The 17,353-nt window shown below is 38.5% G+C and overlaps 1 protein-coding gene across 1 annotated transcript in view; it reads right to left on the reverse strand.

Annotated features, from left to right (window-relative positions):
* Nucleotides 1–17,353, reverse strand: part of LOC150082632 (NACHT domain- and WD repeat-containing protein 1-like) — a 229,864-nt gene that overhangs the window by 91,346 nt on the left and 121,165 nt on the right. The window contains 6 exon segments of the mRNA XM_090377558.1: nucleotides 1,719–3,238; nucleotides 3,493–3,690; nucleotides 9,665–9,862; nucleotides 9,864–10,006; nucleotides 15,574–15,954; nucleotides 16,996–17,314. Of these exon segments, the coding sequence (XP_090233684.1) occupies nucleotides 1,719–3,238; nucleotides 3,493–3,690; nucleotides 9,665–9,862; nucleotides 9,864–10,006; nucleotides 15,574–15,954; nucleotides 16,996–17,314 (2,759 nt within the window).

The raw sequence follows: 17,353 nt of genomic DNA on the forward strand, positions 1-17,353 counted from the left end.
AAAATTGATAAAATTAATTAACGAAATATGCAGTGCTGCTAGTAATGTTAGCGTTATATGCAGTTATATGTAATAATGATTAAAACTACTACAATAATTCGATATCTACTAATGATTTATTTAGATAAAGTAATTCCGAAAAGCGTCCCTACTACCGTAAAAGCTTTTAAAAAAGTCTGGTTACTCTGTAAAACTGTTTAAAATAGCAAAACGCTATATTTTACTTGATCCTTATAGTCTTGAGTACATTATTTTTGAATGAGCTAAAAGTCAGGGCTGGCTCTAGACATGATGAGACCTAAACCAAATCATGTGAAGAGAGCCCCAAAGTATGTGATCATTGATTTTTATCCTTACAAAAGGAAACAGAGGCCGTGGTGAATGCGCGAAGTGTTGTATTGTCTTTAAAGACTGATATAATTGAAATTATAATTGATGTATGAAAGCTTTTCATGTTCGAAATGCTGTTTATATAAAACTCATGGATGGCGAAATTTCTCTCGTGTATAACCAGTTTAATAAATTTTGAGAGCTGAAGAAAAAAAATTAAACAGGAGCTAGCATCTTTAGTGAGCCAAAGATGTTTTATTTTTAAAAAAAATCTTAAGGTTTTTTAAATAAAATAGCCAAAGGCTACATAAATATGAAAAAAAGAAAAAAAAAAAAGATCCGTTATGTAAAAATCGTTAAACGAGAAAAACACGCAACTGTTGTAGCGAAAACTAAAGTCAAAAGCCGAAGAGGTATTGGTATCCACTTTAACAAAGTCTTGTAGCCCGAATGGCACCGTCGGCCGACAGAATTGGTATATTATTTTACAAAAATATACGTATATAAGCATATGGGAACGTGTATTGATATAGAAACATCACACGCAATTACAATCAACGAAAATGCTTTGCAACCAAAATGTCCCTTATGTTTTACATTTTAGTCTAAAACCTATGTGGTTGAAATGGAAAAACATTTTCACGCATCTTTAAATCAAAAGAACAAATTATCTTAATGAGCATAATGAGAAGTTTATTGCGATGATTGGCACACAAAAAAAGTCAAATTTGGAAAAACTGAAATCTTAATTCCGGGAATGGTATTAGAAGTGGGTTAAAACACTACTTTGAAAGATCACGAATTAAAATATTAATAGATTGTGGACATTCGCTTTGTCTACCTATAGGCGCATCCGTAGCCAGTTGGGAAGGAGCAGCAGTGCGTAGCACACGCTTCTTGATTAGATTTTCGACCCGTCACCACCAAATACGGAGGATGCGGAAAGGTTAGGGAATGACCACCGCATATCCCGGAGCAATATGGCATTAGTTGCTAATGCTCATAAAAAACCAAATAACAACAACATTGTCTACCTATCCCACATACACGCTTATTAGAACAAATAATGTCGAACTGAGGGTCTATATTCCCTTCTAAAGAAGGGCTCGTCACTGTATTAACAAAAAGGACTCTTGTATCGGGAACATCTATTATATCGAATTTTCGAATACACCGATACCATTGTATCTAAAAGAATAATAAAACAAAATAACATGTCATTATAAAATGTGAACAAGACTTGTCATTGTAATTCAGCAGAGACAGTATTTGATTGTTCTTAGATAATTGCAAACTAATCTGTATTTTACATACATGTTAGTTTGCAATAAAGTTTTTTTTAAAGCCAAATAAAAAAAAAACAAAACTGTACATGTCCACACACCTACCTGTCCTCTCCAACTTTGAACGTTGTTTCAAGATCTCCAGTGTTGAGATTCATCATGTTTACGTACATCCTGTTACGAGACAGCGCAACCACATAGTTCTCATCATGGAGGCCATAGTAAGCCATTTTTTGGTTCATCACACCCTTGAGTTTAATAGCCAGAACTCCTTCGTCAAGATTGTATACTTTGAGTTCCCGGTTGCACAGTACCAAGGCACGATACTTATTAATCATTCGAATGTCCTTTGGTTGATTAACGCCCATTATAGTCCTCACCGGAGCCTGTTCATAAATGTTCCACAGGATTATCTCTCCTTTATCTGGAGATAATGAGATCACGTGAGCTACGTCATCCTTGATCGTATAAAGTCCCGCCAAAGGAGTAGACATTGCCTCGTCATCGTCAGCCCGGTGGTTGTTTTCCTGGGTGGGCTCCCGTAAACACGGAGTTAGTGGCAGGAGACTAGAAAGTGGGGGCTTACACGCAATGGCAAATATTCTATTAATAGAGGGGTATTTGTCACTGCTGTTCCCATCAACCATTGTCTTGGCCATCCTCCCATAAACCTGAGCAAAAAACTGAGATCCATCGTAACGGAGAGCGTAGCTGGCTAGCTGGACTAGTTCATACAGAAGTTTGAGTTCAGTATTTTGGTCCTTCACAAAACTGATATCTTCAAGAAACTGATAAGGGTCTGAGCCACAGAATTTGTACAGAAGCCAGGTGCTGTCGAAGAGAAAGTTTTCTACGATGTCCTGGCCACTGCGCAGGCAGTGGAGTGGCAACTCTTCCAACTTCCTTCGATTAGGATTCGACCCATAAGCTACTGGTTGCTCTAATACATGTCTGTCTTTGGATTCTCCGGTATCCCCAACTGGTTTCTTTTCTCCTTCAGCCCATTTTCCATAGAAGTAATCCATCAGAGCATTGGAATAGTACTCTTCACCCTCGTGTTGATGAGCATAATTTTCAAACACCGTTCGTGAGGCTTCACTGGAAGTCCAAGTAAGACTTCGACCCCCAACAACACGAGTCCATAAGAGAGGAGATAGCCGTCTCTTGATGAGAGCCCATAGCACATACGGAAGCCTCCTTACCTCGGGAATCTCTTTATAAAAAATTCTATTTAGCGCACCATCTTCACACGAGACCAGATCTATGACCTCACTGTCTGATAATCCATGTTTGGAGGTCACTAACAAACCTAGAACGAATGCCAGCAGAGGGGCACCTACGTATCCCTCAAGCTGCGTTAACAATTGCAAAATGATCCCCTCTACAGTCTTCTCCACTACGATGTCCTCTGTATTTTGCCAGCTGTGCCACTGGACGCCAATGTGACCAAGCAGGCGAGCATAGCGAGCATCAAGACACTCCTGAAGAGATGATTCCAACAGCTGCTTTTGGGTTTCAGTAATTGCTCTGTTGTTTTGCTGGAAGACATTATGCACGATATCTGATGCCTCGGAAAAGGATGGATGCGGAACTCGCAGGAAGCACCTCTCCTCATCAAGTAAGTTCTATAATAAAAGGGATAAAATAATAAATTCTATAACTATAGGGGAAAAAATAGGTTTTTACAATCTATCCAAGCAATTTTTTTTTTTTTTTTTTGTTTTTATAGAAAAAAAATATATATTGGTTCTCTCTTTAAAAATAAATTAAAGCATAACTAACAATGCAGAGTGTGTGTATATACACATAAAACATCCCAATAATGCAATTTATATAGATTCCCAAAAGAAAACAAAGTAGAAAAATTTAATGAGCTCACCCTTATTTCCGTCAGTTCTGTACTATTATCTCTAACGGTTACAATGAGTTTAACGTTCTCTGGTAGTTCTTTTGGTAACCATTTGAGGTCTCTGCTGCTGTATGCTGCTGTTTGATCAAGTCCATCGATAATTATAACCAGAGGGCGGTGAGATGACACTTTTTTTAACAAAATACCAAATCCTGATCCTTGGAAGCTCTAAAAATGACAAACACAGAAACGGCGTTGATATTTTTCATTTTAATTTTAAAATAAAACATCATTTACGAAAAAGTGACAGACATAAATATCAAAATTATTAAAAATTAATGGTAACCTATTATATTTTTTCTGTGAGTACTTAATCTTACAATCGAAATGCAAAATCCAGTCAACTAGAAAGACAAGTGATTTGTACGAGAATGGGGATAATTTATAGCAAATTAAGCTCATCAGTTATAACGTGAAACATATCACCAGAACAGTTGAAGTTTGAGATATCTGTTTTCTTCTCGTCATCGATTATTTGACCAATTTCTGTGCGGTCAGTGCAGATGACAAATCGTAAATGACTCAAAGGTTTCCGTAAGGTCAGCGAGGAAAGGCTTTATGATCTCTCAAAAATTAATATCAAATCTTGAGACTACCGCCAGGGCTTTTGGATTGAATGCAAATAACACAGCACGAGCTGCAGAGGACGTTGGAAACCACCACTATTAACCGCCACAAATATTACGCGTCACAACGCTTGGCCAAGCAAATGATAAACATTCTGAATAACGTGTTCGGTAATTTTCACTGATGAGTTACATGTTCAGCATTTTACTCGAATCAGCGTATATATCTCTGGAGGAAATTACGAGCAACACATTCCATCTTCGAGTATTCTCCAAGGAATATTATTAACAAAGTTGTTGTTTGCAATTGAACTCTTCTTTAGTAGTAAGTCAAATTTCATAACTTATACGGATATAGGCTAGAGAAGCAAACCGATATATCTTCCAATCAGCCTATCGATAAACTACACTAAAGAGCAAAAGTCATCGGGAATTTACAATTATGAACTAAACGTATTTATCCATTGAAATTAATAACGTGTTGTCCCACCTTTGATCTTAATGACTGTTTCAACACATCGGACAAGACTTTCTGCTAATTTCTAACAGAAAGATGGCGGTACTTTGTTCTACTGCTCCTTTGAAGCTTCGTGAATTGAGTTGAGCTAAGGAAGATGCCTGTCTTGGCTCGAAGTAAATTTGCGTTCTACTTCGCCCCAAAGATTTTTACTCGGGTAGAGGTCAGTGCACTGTGCTGGCCACTACAATGTTCGGACGTTATTTTCTTCAAACCATGAATTCCTTTCTTTGTGACATGCAGTCGCGCTGGAAGGTGCAAAGGCCGCTTCCATAAAATTTCCACAATATAAGACATAAATAATTGTCCAGAATGTCGATGTAGGGTGCAGCATTCATATTTCAGTGCACTACGACCCGCAGACCAGATGAAGAACCAATAACAGTGTTCTCTGGCTCACAGCAGTCGTTTTGGTACAATGGACATCACGTATAGGAGTAGCTACAGCCGTAATCCACTAAGATAGTTGGGCCGCTGGGATCCGTCTCTGCATCTAACCGGATTGTTTAGAATCAGCACAAATGTAACTCTGCTTATCATTTCTATAAAAGAACCAATTTAATTTTAGCAAAGCTTAATTGACCCCCTAACCATCTAAAGTACGAGTACGTAAACTATTCCATGCTAATTAGTACCGACGTCCATAATTACTACAACTGGTTTCATTATAATACAGTACTTTTATTAATATACATGACATATCCTCTTACATCTAACACAAACCTTTTGGAAACAAAGTGAGCAATCAAAAAAATAATAATAAAATAAAGGTGAAAGTCAAACGAAAAATTATCAGCCAAAGGAACTTAAATTCCATTTAAAGCCTTCTCAGTGTACAGACTGACTCTACTAATATATAGCATATAACAAATATCTGAATGAATTGGATTAGATTGAAATCTTAACATCACCACTGAAACTAAAAACTTTCTAGGTGCATGCTATTTGATGAAGATTATCAACTCAACAAATATATACAGCATACATAGAAACGATTGATATTACTTAAAAAAGTATATCATTTTCAAAATAATGATGCTAAAGAGTTAAGATTAACCAGATAAAATATGAGATATGACAAAATGTACTTGATAGAATTCTATCAAATCTTTTATAGAATCCTGGAAGAATCCTTTTATAGAAGAGTACAGTATTATTATAAACTCACTTACAATGAGTTTGAAAAGAAATATGCATCTATTTCCAAATCGTGATTACAATAAGTTAATAGGTCATCTAGTTCAAAAACTGAAGCATACAAGAGACTTAGACATAACTGATCTGAAGGACAGAGCTTGTATGCTTTGGGTCCTGTATAGGTAGATATGTCTTCACTCAATCCGTAATAAAGATACACCGATAAGCCAAAACATTATGACCAGCGAGTCGTTATGCAAATCGAAGCAACTGCAGATGAACTATGGCGTGTGCGCGGGTCGGGACACGTTATAAAAAACACCTGATACTGAGCTCTGTTAATCACTGTTACCCTTGTTCTTCAGATGGGAAAGGCAGCGGACTTAAGCGAGTTTGACAAAGGCCAAATTGTAATGGCCAGACGACTGAATCAGAGCATATCCGAAACGGCACAGCTGGTACGATACTCACGGTCAGCTGTGGTTAGTACCTACCGAAAATGGTCCGAAGAGGGAAAACCCACGAACCGCCGGCGAGGTGTTGGACGACCACGGGTCATCGGTACTCCAGGTGAGCGAAAGCTCTCCTGGATGGTACGTGGCAACAGAAGGGCGACTGTGGTGCAACTCGCCGGAAATCAGAATGTTGGTGACAGGGAGTAATGTGTCACAACACGCAGTACATCGAACTCTGCTGAAAATGGGACTGCATAGCTGCAGGCCGCTCCGAGTGCCCGTGCTAACCACGGTTCACCAGCGACAGCGCCTACAATGGGCATGCGGGCATCGAAACTGGACCTTGAGTGATTGGAAGACGGTTGTATGGTCTGATGAATCACGTTTCCTGTTACACCATGTGGACGGCCAGGTACGTGTGCGTCGTTTACCTGGGGAAGTGATGGTACCTGGATGTACCGTGGGACGAAAACAAGCCGGTCGCGGAGGTATCGTGCTTTGGGCGATGTTCTGCTGTGATACCCTGGGTTCAGTCATCCATGTGCCTGGTTCTCTGACGTCTACCACCTACCTTTGTAGACAAGAAGAATCCTGGGAGCACCTCCTTCATGAGTATGACCTCTTCGAGGACCTGCGTAGACAACTATACACGATTGTCCACTCACTACTCAGGAATGAAGAGCACGTCATTTTACAGGAGCAGGACAACTACAGGGTCTTCACCCACTTTGCCCAGCTGCTGTTTACAAGACGAAGAACCCTTTTACCTCCTTAAAGAAAATGACACACCATAATAGGAGTAGGGGCCCATCTTTTGGACCCAAATGCTGGACATGACACTATCAAGTTAACATCTTGCGAGGTATATAGAAGGCCATTTGGCGCCCTCTACCCCGCACTAGCGAGGTATCTTTTAACCCCTTACCCCAGCGGGGAAGAGGAACTTGTTCCCCATCCCCCTGCCTCTCCCATTTTCCTTCTGGTGGGGCACGGGCATGCTCCACTGCTAGCAGGGTCCAGCTACTCTATCGGCCCCTTACTTGCTTTCCCCCCCAGCCTTCAGTCTCCTTACCCTTTTTTTCACTTCACACCGCATCTGCCTCACACGTCCAAATTTGATATTTCCAGCGCGTAACCCCATCCAGAGAAATTTCTAAAGTTATTGGCAGAATAGACCGCGTTCATCTTTTACTTCTTAGATCATAGCCACTGAAATCTCAGGAAATTAAGTGGCAGGACCTGCCAGAGTAGATTTGTCTTAATGCTACACCCGGTCGGTCTCCCCGTGGCTGAGTATGGTAACGTTGGGTCCCACTAGGGGCCAGGCGGCTAACAGAACCGGATGAACAATGGGCGCAACACACTACATAATAAATAAATAAATTTTCTGTTTATACTCAGGGACGACCAAATGGTTAGAGGAATTTACAAGATACACAGAATACAAGAAACAGCATCACATGATCCATACAGTTCTAAAATCTCTGGCTTTGACAGGGTACTGTCACTCGATAGATAGAACATATGAGGAGATAGGAGAAATTCCAGGAGCCGTTAGACCCTCGACATACTTATACCTTTACTTATACCTTTATTATTATTATATATATATATATATATATTTTTTTTTTTTTCTGCTGGTACTCAGGACTGGCATCCTGAGTAGGGGATTGCTGGAATTCAATGGTATTGCATCCAGTGGATGCGGGATTTTAGCGCACTACTGAGGCGTTAAGGTCCTAGCCACTGAAATCTTAGGAAATTAGGTGGCAGGACCTGCCAGAGTGAACTATATACTAGTGAGTACCTGGTCTGCCTCCACGGGGCTAAAGTGGGACAACGTCGGGCCTCAGTAGGGGTCTGGCGGCTAAATGACCAGATGAACAACGGTACAAGGCATCAAATATATACAAAGTCCATACACTTTTAAATCTCTGGCTTTTCCAGTCAACTGGTTCACCCACAATGTAAACTACGCGGAGATGGGGGAAACCCCTGGTGCCGCTTGACCCTAAACACACTTTACACTTTACTGAGGCGCAGATAGTAGATTATGTACGGCTCCACGTGCCTTGGACGGGCATCAGGCAGCAATTGCTTAGGTGTTGGCTGCTCACACTTCAGGCCCTGTTTACACAGATTCTGTAGTCAAGACAGAGACAATTTGCGGAGATGGACCCAGATCCCGGAGTTGCTACAACAGGCCACATACATACACGCATACATAAATGTCATTGAGTGTGCATACATGCATTTCTTTTACTTTTGAGTCTTTCAGAGTTTTGTTGCATTTTACAATTTTGTATGAGAGGTTCCATTTTCTGCTGGAGTTTCTTACACAGGTTCGAATGATTGTAAATAGAGACTGTTTCTGTTTATGTATTTATGTAAATAAATAAATAAATAAAAATAATAAAATACCTAAACATCATTGCTAACCAGGTATACCCTTTCGTGGCAACGGTCTTCCCCTCTGGCAGTGCCGTCTTTCAGCAGGATAATTCGGCATGCCACACCGCCCAGATATTCGAGACTGGGTTCGCGGAACATGAGGAAGACTTCCAGATATTGCACTGGCCTCCAAATTCCCCAGACATCGATCCCATCGAGCATCTGTGGTTTGTGTTGGAACAGCAACTCCGATCTGCGGCGTCTCAACCACGGACCTTACAGTAGTTGCTGTAAGGATCTGCTGGTTACTTGGTACCAGATACCACAAGACACATTTAGAAAGCTTTTAGCGTCCCTGCCTCGCCGGGTACGAGCTGTTTTGGCTGCACGTGGAGAACCAACATCATATTTGTTTGGTGGTCATAATGTTTTGGCTCATCGGTGTATATGTATCTAGGCTCCGTTAAGATATACAGTAATTTAAAGCGCAAAGTAACTTTTTTTTTTGTAGCACCTTATATCTTAAATCAACGTTTCCCAAATTTATACAAAGGGTAGTGGTATAAGGGAAAACTAACTCTTTTTATTACGGTTAATATAGTACATTAGCAATCTAAGGCCATATTGTGCTGTCTATAGAAGTGTGTGAGTGTTAACCGATTTCACCTTGTACAGGATGAAAAACCCGGGAATAACTCGCGGGAAAACCAGATTCCCACTGCACGAAATCAGCTAATAACAGCACAAATTGAAGAGTCCTTTAAGAATTCTTCCAGTATTCGACAGATTCGAACCCAGACCTCTCCAAATAAGCAACAAGGAGCGAAATGACTCGATAACGGAGAACCAAAAAAACAAGAGACTAATATTTTAACTTATCAAACCACCAATATTACAAATAAAATTGGTGGCTCACAGAAAACTTTATTATTATTATTATTATTTTTTATTAAGCTAGAAGGAAATTATACTAAACAGCGGTACTTAAGTTCTAAAAAGTTGGGAATCACAATTTTAAATTATGTTTAAGATATTACTGATTTTTTATATATTTATTTAAATTTATTTCTACCAACCTCAAATGCCAAAGATGGATGCGCTCCATAGAGGGCGCAACACTGTTCGCACATACTACGGAGAAGCTGCTCTTGCGTGGAGGACTCCGGAGTGACACCAACTAACCTCGTGACTACAGGAGCATTCGGCATCCATTCCGCACACAGCTCTGCTACCTTGGAGACCAACGCCGTCTTCCCGCAACCCGAAGGTCCATAGAACAATGAGAGGTAAAGCGGAAGATCCTTCTAAGTACTCTTTGATTGACGTCAGCAGATCTTGACGGCCTGTGAAGCGTGTTGCATGCATTCTAGAAGCGTTTGATTGTTGCACGAGCTCCGCGTACAGCGGATTTTCGATACCTGAATAACAGAGAAAGAGTTACAACCACCATCTATAAAGAAGTCCGTGTTTCATTTTGTCTGAAAATACAGTATGGCCTAAATGCCTTTAATATTAGGAACAGCAACTGAAATAACATCTTTAATTAATAAACAACCTTTTCTTTATTGTTAGTGTTACACATAATAAAATTAATTTTATTTTTTTTATAATACTTGTGTCCACTAGGGGTAGCATTGCATAGTTCTTGGGACAGCAGTTCGTCTGCCTATCAGTTAACGAACTCCTGCATTTTCATTATGATGATCATTTATTATTATTATTATTATTATTTTGAAATATGGCAATAATATATAATTCAGTTATTTAAAATTAGTGAACTTGATGAGATGCAACAATAAAATAAGAAGACTAATTTTACTGTGCACTTTCACAATGGGAATGCTTTATAAAAGAGGTAAAGTTAAATGAAACTTAGTTTTTTTTTTTTTTTTTTTTCCTTATTCTTCTTCTATATCCTTTACCTTCCAGCCTTCCTTTTGAGATTTTTTTTTTTTTTTCCTTATTCTTCTTCTATATCCTTTACCTTCCAGCCTTCCTTTTGAGATTTTTTTTTTTTTTCTTTATTATTCTTCTATATCCTTTACCTTCCAGCCTTCCTTTTGAGATTTTTTTTTTATACACCGGTTGTAATATCCTACATAAACAACAAATAACCTTTATTTACAGCAAACTAATAATATGTGCTGAAATCTTCAGCCTTTATGGCTGCCATTAGTGTCTGTGGACCACTATATACAATATATATATATATATATATATATATATATATATATATATTTTTTTTTTGTCTTCCTCCAATATTTTCCCCCATTCTGCCATCAAAACGGCGACTAGCTCAGTTCTGTTCTTTGGTCACACCTTCTCACACGCACCCAACAATCCAATTTATACCATAGGTTCTCTAATGGATTAAGGTCAGAGCTCTGGACTGGCCAGTCCAAATTTTCGACGCCCGTATCCGCAAAGCAAGCAGTATGACATGGAATCTTGTCCTGCTAATACAGGTATGGGCCCTCCCCGACGTGCTGGCACAAAGTAGGCAACGCATTTCTGACCAAGGGATCTAGATAGACCTCGACATTCATGTTTTGTTCAAAGGAACCAATGGACTCAGGCCAAGCCATGAAGAACAGCCCCAGACCATCACGCTGCCTCCGTCCAACTTCATTATCGAGACGATACAGTTTAGCCGGTCGATTTTTCTGGGCATTCGCGATACACCAAGACAAAACCATCAGACTGGTAGGCTATGCACCGTGACTCGTCACTCCAAAGCACAGCTTTCTATTGATCTACAGTCCGAGAACGTCGGTTGTTACACCAAGCTAGACGGTCTCTAGCATTAGTCGGGGTGAGTAGTGGCTTGTGAAAGGCTACACGACCGCCGTGGTTACCCATAAAATGCAACGTCTTGCGCACACCACTGGGGCTCACATCTGTCTCAATCATCTCGCTGAAGACGTGTGTATGATATTAATGGCAGGGTAGTGTACATATACATGACCAAATCAAATTCCATTGATTAAAATGAAGGCGAAATGACCATACCATTTCTAATTTTGGTGAATCAGAAATACAGTCACCATAACCCAAAAACAAAAACCCAAGACATCGGTCTGTTAATATCTCCAGTGGTTTTGCCTTTATTATTTAGTTGTCATTATTATGACTGATGAAGAATAGGCAAAAATCACTGGAGATATTTCATTCATTTTTTTTTTGTAAATAAATGAAAAAGAAGGAAAAAAAAAAGAATGAAATATCTCCAGTGATTTTGCCTATTCTTCATCAGTCATAATAATGACAACTGAGGGAGCCCAAAATTTAATATTGAGAGCTGTTGTATAGCAGCCATAATTCAGATGTCACTAGTAACAAGAATAATTTGAAGTCTGCAAAAAAAAAAATAATAAAAAATTAAAAAAAATCGCCGTAATCTTAAATTTATGATTATTCAAATAGAAAACCTTTTCAAACAGATTATTTCATCAATAAATTATGTGAAGTACTACATTTTTAGCTTCCTTTCATTCTTTATTCGATTCCATAAATGAACAGGAAGTTACTAAACCTGCTTTCAACAGTAGCAGAAGGAACTGAGAATATTAATGTTTTATAGATGGCGCTCAAGTAAAAAAACAAAACCTGATCACCAGAACTCATTTTTCTTTCCACTGAAGCAGATAACAATCAATGAGGATTTATAATTTTAATAGAATGAATATATATATACACATATATATATATATATATATATATATCTGATAATTAAAATAAATATGATATTTAAATAAAATCATCAGCCAGTAGTACGGCAATAATGCAGAGCGAAATGAAACGCAAAATAATATAAATAAACAAACAGGGAAGGGAAAGTAGAGATAATAGGACAAAAAGGTAGTCGATAATCCCCTATATAATTTAGTCAATTAAGTCATTAAACCCAATTAATAAAAAACGATATAAATTTAAATAATGCCAATTATATATATTGGCATTATTTAAATTTATATCGTTTTTTATTAATTGGGTTTAATGACTTAATTGACTAAATTATATAGGGGATTATCGACTACCTTTTTGTCCTATTATCTCTACTTTCCCTTCCCTGTTTGTTTATTTATATTATTTTGCGTTTCATTTCGCTCTGCATTATTGCCGTACTACTGGCTGATGATTTTATTTAAATATCATATTTATTTTAATTATCAGATATAATTAGGCATCATGTGGAGGATGTGCATTTGCTGCCTCTAATGATAGCTACATAGCCATATTTATTTATTTTTATTACTTTTACCTAACTTTTACCTCACATAATATATATATATATATATATAGTAAGGTTATCTAGATTATGTTCAAAAATATTACCTTTTTCGGAAAGTTATTAAATAGAAACAACGGTGATAAACATCTTGTTTATACTGACATCTGTCATGGTTGAGGAAATGTGTATGTCTAGGGTTCAAGGAAACTTCCTCTCTCTCCCTTTGTTAACAGGACAAATCGATTAGCATTGACGTCATTTTTCACTTAACTGTCAGAACGTTTTCCGACTCTTTGGGACTGTTAACGTTAAATATTTAGAAATGAATTCAGATCGAAAGATCGAAGACATAGCTGTCTTCTATTTGAAGAAAGCGTTAGGGCTAAACTACTCTTTGTATTTTTCTGGATTACTCGTCCCACTGAGACTAAGCTTTGCCAAGAGACCTAATGGAAGACGAAACATGCCGCTAGCGGATTTAAGTTAAAATAGTTTACGGCCGTAGCATTTAAGAAACTTTAAATTCCTACATACACTGGTGAACAAAAAAGAAAGGAAGGGGATGTTTTACAGGAAATATTCTTACCCATATATATAAAGATATGTCGAGAATCGAATTATGTACTGAATATGGACCCAGTCGTTAACATCATTATCGGAATATTGCTCTTGGGTTGGGCAATGTTCACAACAAGAGTTGAAACGGAATTTTTTTGCTGCAATAAAGTGATAATGATGTTGTAGTAGTAAGGGTTTTAGGAGCATCAGTGACTAAGGCCATATTGCTCCGTGTATACTGTCTTTAATTTGCGTGTGTTCTGAGGTCGATTTTCTGTTTTGATGGACGAAAAACGCGAGTTTCCGAGAGAAAAAAAAACTATGCTACCCTCGCCTGAGACCTACTAACTCAGTCACGCTGTGAAAAAGGGCCATAAAAATTCCTCCTGTCATCGACGGGACTCGAACTTAGGTCTTTTCAACCCGGTTTGGGCAGGACGGTGATCCTACCAACTGCTGCAATAAGGTGAGAGCCCTCGTGGGTAGCACAGTTGGTAGAATAGCCGTCCTCCGCACATCGGGTGGAAAAGACCTGGGTTCGAGTCCCGTCGATGACGAGAGGAATTTTTATAGGCCTTTTTCGCAACGTGGCTGAATTAACCGGCCTCAGTTGAAGGTAGCAAGGTTTTTCGTCCAGCAAACACAAAGGCGACCACATAACATACGCAAATTACAGACTGGATACACGGAGCAATATGGCCTCAGTCGCTAATGCTCCTAAAACCCAATAACAACAATAAGGTTGGAGGACATCATGGTCATCTAACATACATACTGTGTATGTATATATATATATGCAACTCAGTACAGTAAAACACGTCAATATAATATAACTTAACAACTTGCTGCAAAAGTGACATTTTCTTTTATTTTTCGTCCGATTTGCTCTTAGCTGTTTGCTAAGATCAAATCGGCCAGAATCTGATAGAAAACAAAAAAAAATCATTAAAGATATAGTATATGATTTTTGAGCTGTAAACAAAAAATTCTCTCGAGAATACATCTAAAGCTAAAAATTTGCTTGATAAGAGCATCACTTTGTTCCCCTTACCAATCTCGCTGCTCTTCACTGTAGCCGTTCCACATCCTTCCTAAAATGAATCCTCCAGACCTGTATGCAGTACTCAAGGTGTGACGTGACCATTGCCTTATCTCTATTAGCAAAATTCCTGTATATCCTTGACAAACCCCCCCATGAACCTCTCTCCACTGCTCAAAGAACTTCATATCAGACTGCACAATGAACCCAAAGTTCCTTTTCGTTTTCCATTACCCTTAGTGCAGTACCACACAGTTGATGCATTACTCTGGGATTACTGCTATCCATAAGCAGTTCCTTGTCAATGTTAAACTTCAACTGCCATTTCTCAGCCCATCTGCCTAATTTTTCTAGATCTTGTTGTAGCAGCATACTTCTTTCTGCTATCTGAAGAACGCTGCCAACCCTGTTCTGTGTGTCAATCTGCAATCACACTTCTTATGAAGAAATGCAATCCCTTTTCTTGTTCCATTCTGCTCCCTCTACCATCACAGAATGTGCATGTAATTTATACTCTACTATTATATGACCTCTGGAATTAACCATTACTTCCCAAGGGGGAGAAGGTGTCCAAAACATGGAGGATAGTATAAGTAGGACCACTAAGAGAAATTCGCCGGGAGCGGCTGCTTATTTCTCCATCTTCGAGTACAGACATAAAAGGTTTAAAATTGTATAAAACAATTTTGGGACTTCCAGTTCCCCCCACAACGGGAACTCGAAGTGTCTTTTTCATCTGCCTTATGGTTAACCCCGTATTGCACATTTATACATGAAGGCATCAAAACTGGAGATATATTTATACTAAACCTTTAACGAAAAGCATTTTAGTAGCCTTCATGAGCAACACAGGTTATAATGGTTATAATTTTTTATGGTCTCTTTTTATGGTTTCACAAAGTAGCGGAGTTAGTTGGTCTCAGGAGAGTGTTGCATGGTTTCCTTCCGGAAACTGGGAGTTTTTGTCCAGAACACAGCAAATGGACAAAATGATACACATCCTTGAAATAACATTACCAGAAAAAAAAAAAACATTACTACTAATGAAAATTTTAATTACGCGAGCTTATTTACTCTTACAATATGTTAAACAGGTGTTAATGTCTTTGTTAATTTTCCTTCCGAAGGCGGTAAAATCAGATTTCTTTTGTTCTCACCTTTGTAGTGCTCCTGCGCCTCCTCCAGAAAATCTTCTTCCAACATCCCATCGATCATTTTCTTCACCTCGTCCTTTATCGCTTCACATACCTCGTCGAGGTAACGCGCATGCTCAGGAACGTTTTTTGGATCGAGCCCACCTTGGTGCCACTTCACATAAAACACCAACTTTTGAGTATCAGGGAGGTAGTCCTCGAGAAGAACTTTGGAGTGATCGATTCGTCGAGAGTCAGGAATGTCTCGGTGGGCGAGGTCCTCGTGTCCTGCTGCATCTCCGCTGCCTTGGGGCCGCAAGTGGGTAAAACGACGTTGCATCCAAAGACAACGCTTAGCCAGCTGCGGATCATCAGAAACAATGATTTTAATCTCCTCTTCCAGCACTACAAAGAAAGAAAAGCGCTTGGTATTTAAAAAAAAATTAATGTGAAACACTTCTTTTTCACAATCATTATAATATAATAAACGAACTAAATAAAAGTTTACAGTAGTTAACCACACATATCAAATGACTAATTAATCATTTCTGCGCATGCTCCATAACAATTAAATCTAATGTTTCGCGTGCAGTGAGATGTCGCTTCTCGCGTGCAACCAACAGACATAATTTAATTTTTGTTTATCGTATTTTGTTTTCAAGGCAACACGCAATGAAGTAGCCCAAAGTTGCTTGGGTAGCGCTTAATTTGACCACTGTAAATATTAACGACAGTGTAACACAATACGTTCCATTTAATTTTCTTAAAGCGCAAGCATTTAAGTGCCCCTCCATTATTTATAACAAGTAGATTTAAAAGCGGCAAAAGAATCAGAATTCCAAGTTATCGAAATAAGCGTTATTACAGAGAACGATTTATTTTAAACACTTTTATGCGCTCAACAGACGTACTATTTAATAAATCGCCTCAAGAGGGCGCTAGACAAATGCTCTCTCTCTCTTTTCATACTTACAGTTTTACTTGGTCTCTCTCTCTCTCCTACATTTTTTTCTTTTTGAAACATTGTAACTGTAGCAGAGACAGACAAAAAAGATGAGACGTAATATTTCCTCACTTCAAGTATAGAATTTTTTTTTGCAGAGAACGAATTTAAAATATTTTTTAGTGCCCGAAACGATTGATTTGGGCTTTGTATGCCCTTTAATGGTTACTTAAAAATGTCTTATTAAGGCAGCTGGTTAATACTGTTTTCTAATATCTTCAGGTTTGGACAGTAATATAGCACAAGCCTGAAGATTAAAGGTTCTAAGCGAAATTATAGGCCAATTTCGCTTTAAATTTAAACTTTTTAAGATGATACTGGATAAAAATCGGCCATCATGCTCATTTTAGAGAACAAAAAAGCCTGACAAGTAATCCATCTGCCTACCTGTGTTAGTTTTATTTTCTACTTTTATTCTGCGGTGATTACATTCGATCCCTTACCTGTCAATAAATATTTACTTCTTATTTTCTCCTCATGGAACACCAATTTCATGGCTTGTACTATCTTCTGCGATTCTTCGTGCCATTGCTCTCTAGCCGTGCCCATTTTATCTATTTCATCACTACTGATGTCTGGGATCTCACTAGAAATCTGTTGTAACACATAAGTTGATGGTGACACGTTTGCATCCAGGGAATACCACTTATTGAGGAGATTTTTGTTTTCTTCTGAATCTACCCCTTGGATAAGGGTGTCGAAATCGGACTGAGTGATTGTTGGTGGGAGGAGGGATAATCCAAGGTTGTCATTAAACAACACCTAAAGTAGATAAATATTCACTTGATAAATGATCTTCCG

This window comes from Mastigoproctus giganteus, chromosome 7 (genome assembly GCF_048544385.1).
Source record: "Mastigoproctus giganteus isolate SK-2022 chromosome 7, ASM4854438v1, whole genome shotgun sequence".
Lineage (NCBI taxonomy): Eukaryota > Metazoa > Arthropoda > Arachnida > Uropygi > Thelyphonidae > Mastigoproctus > Mastigoproctus giganteus.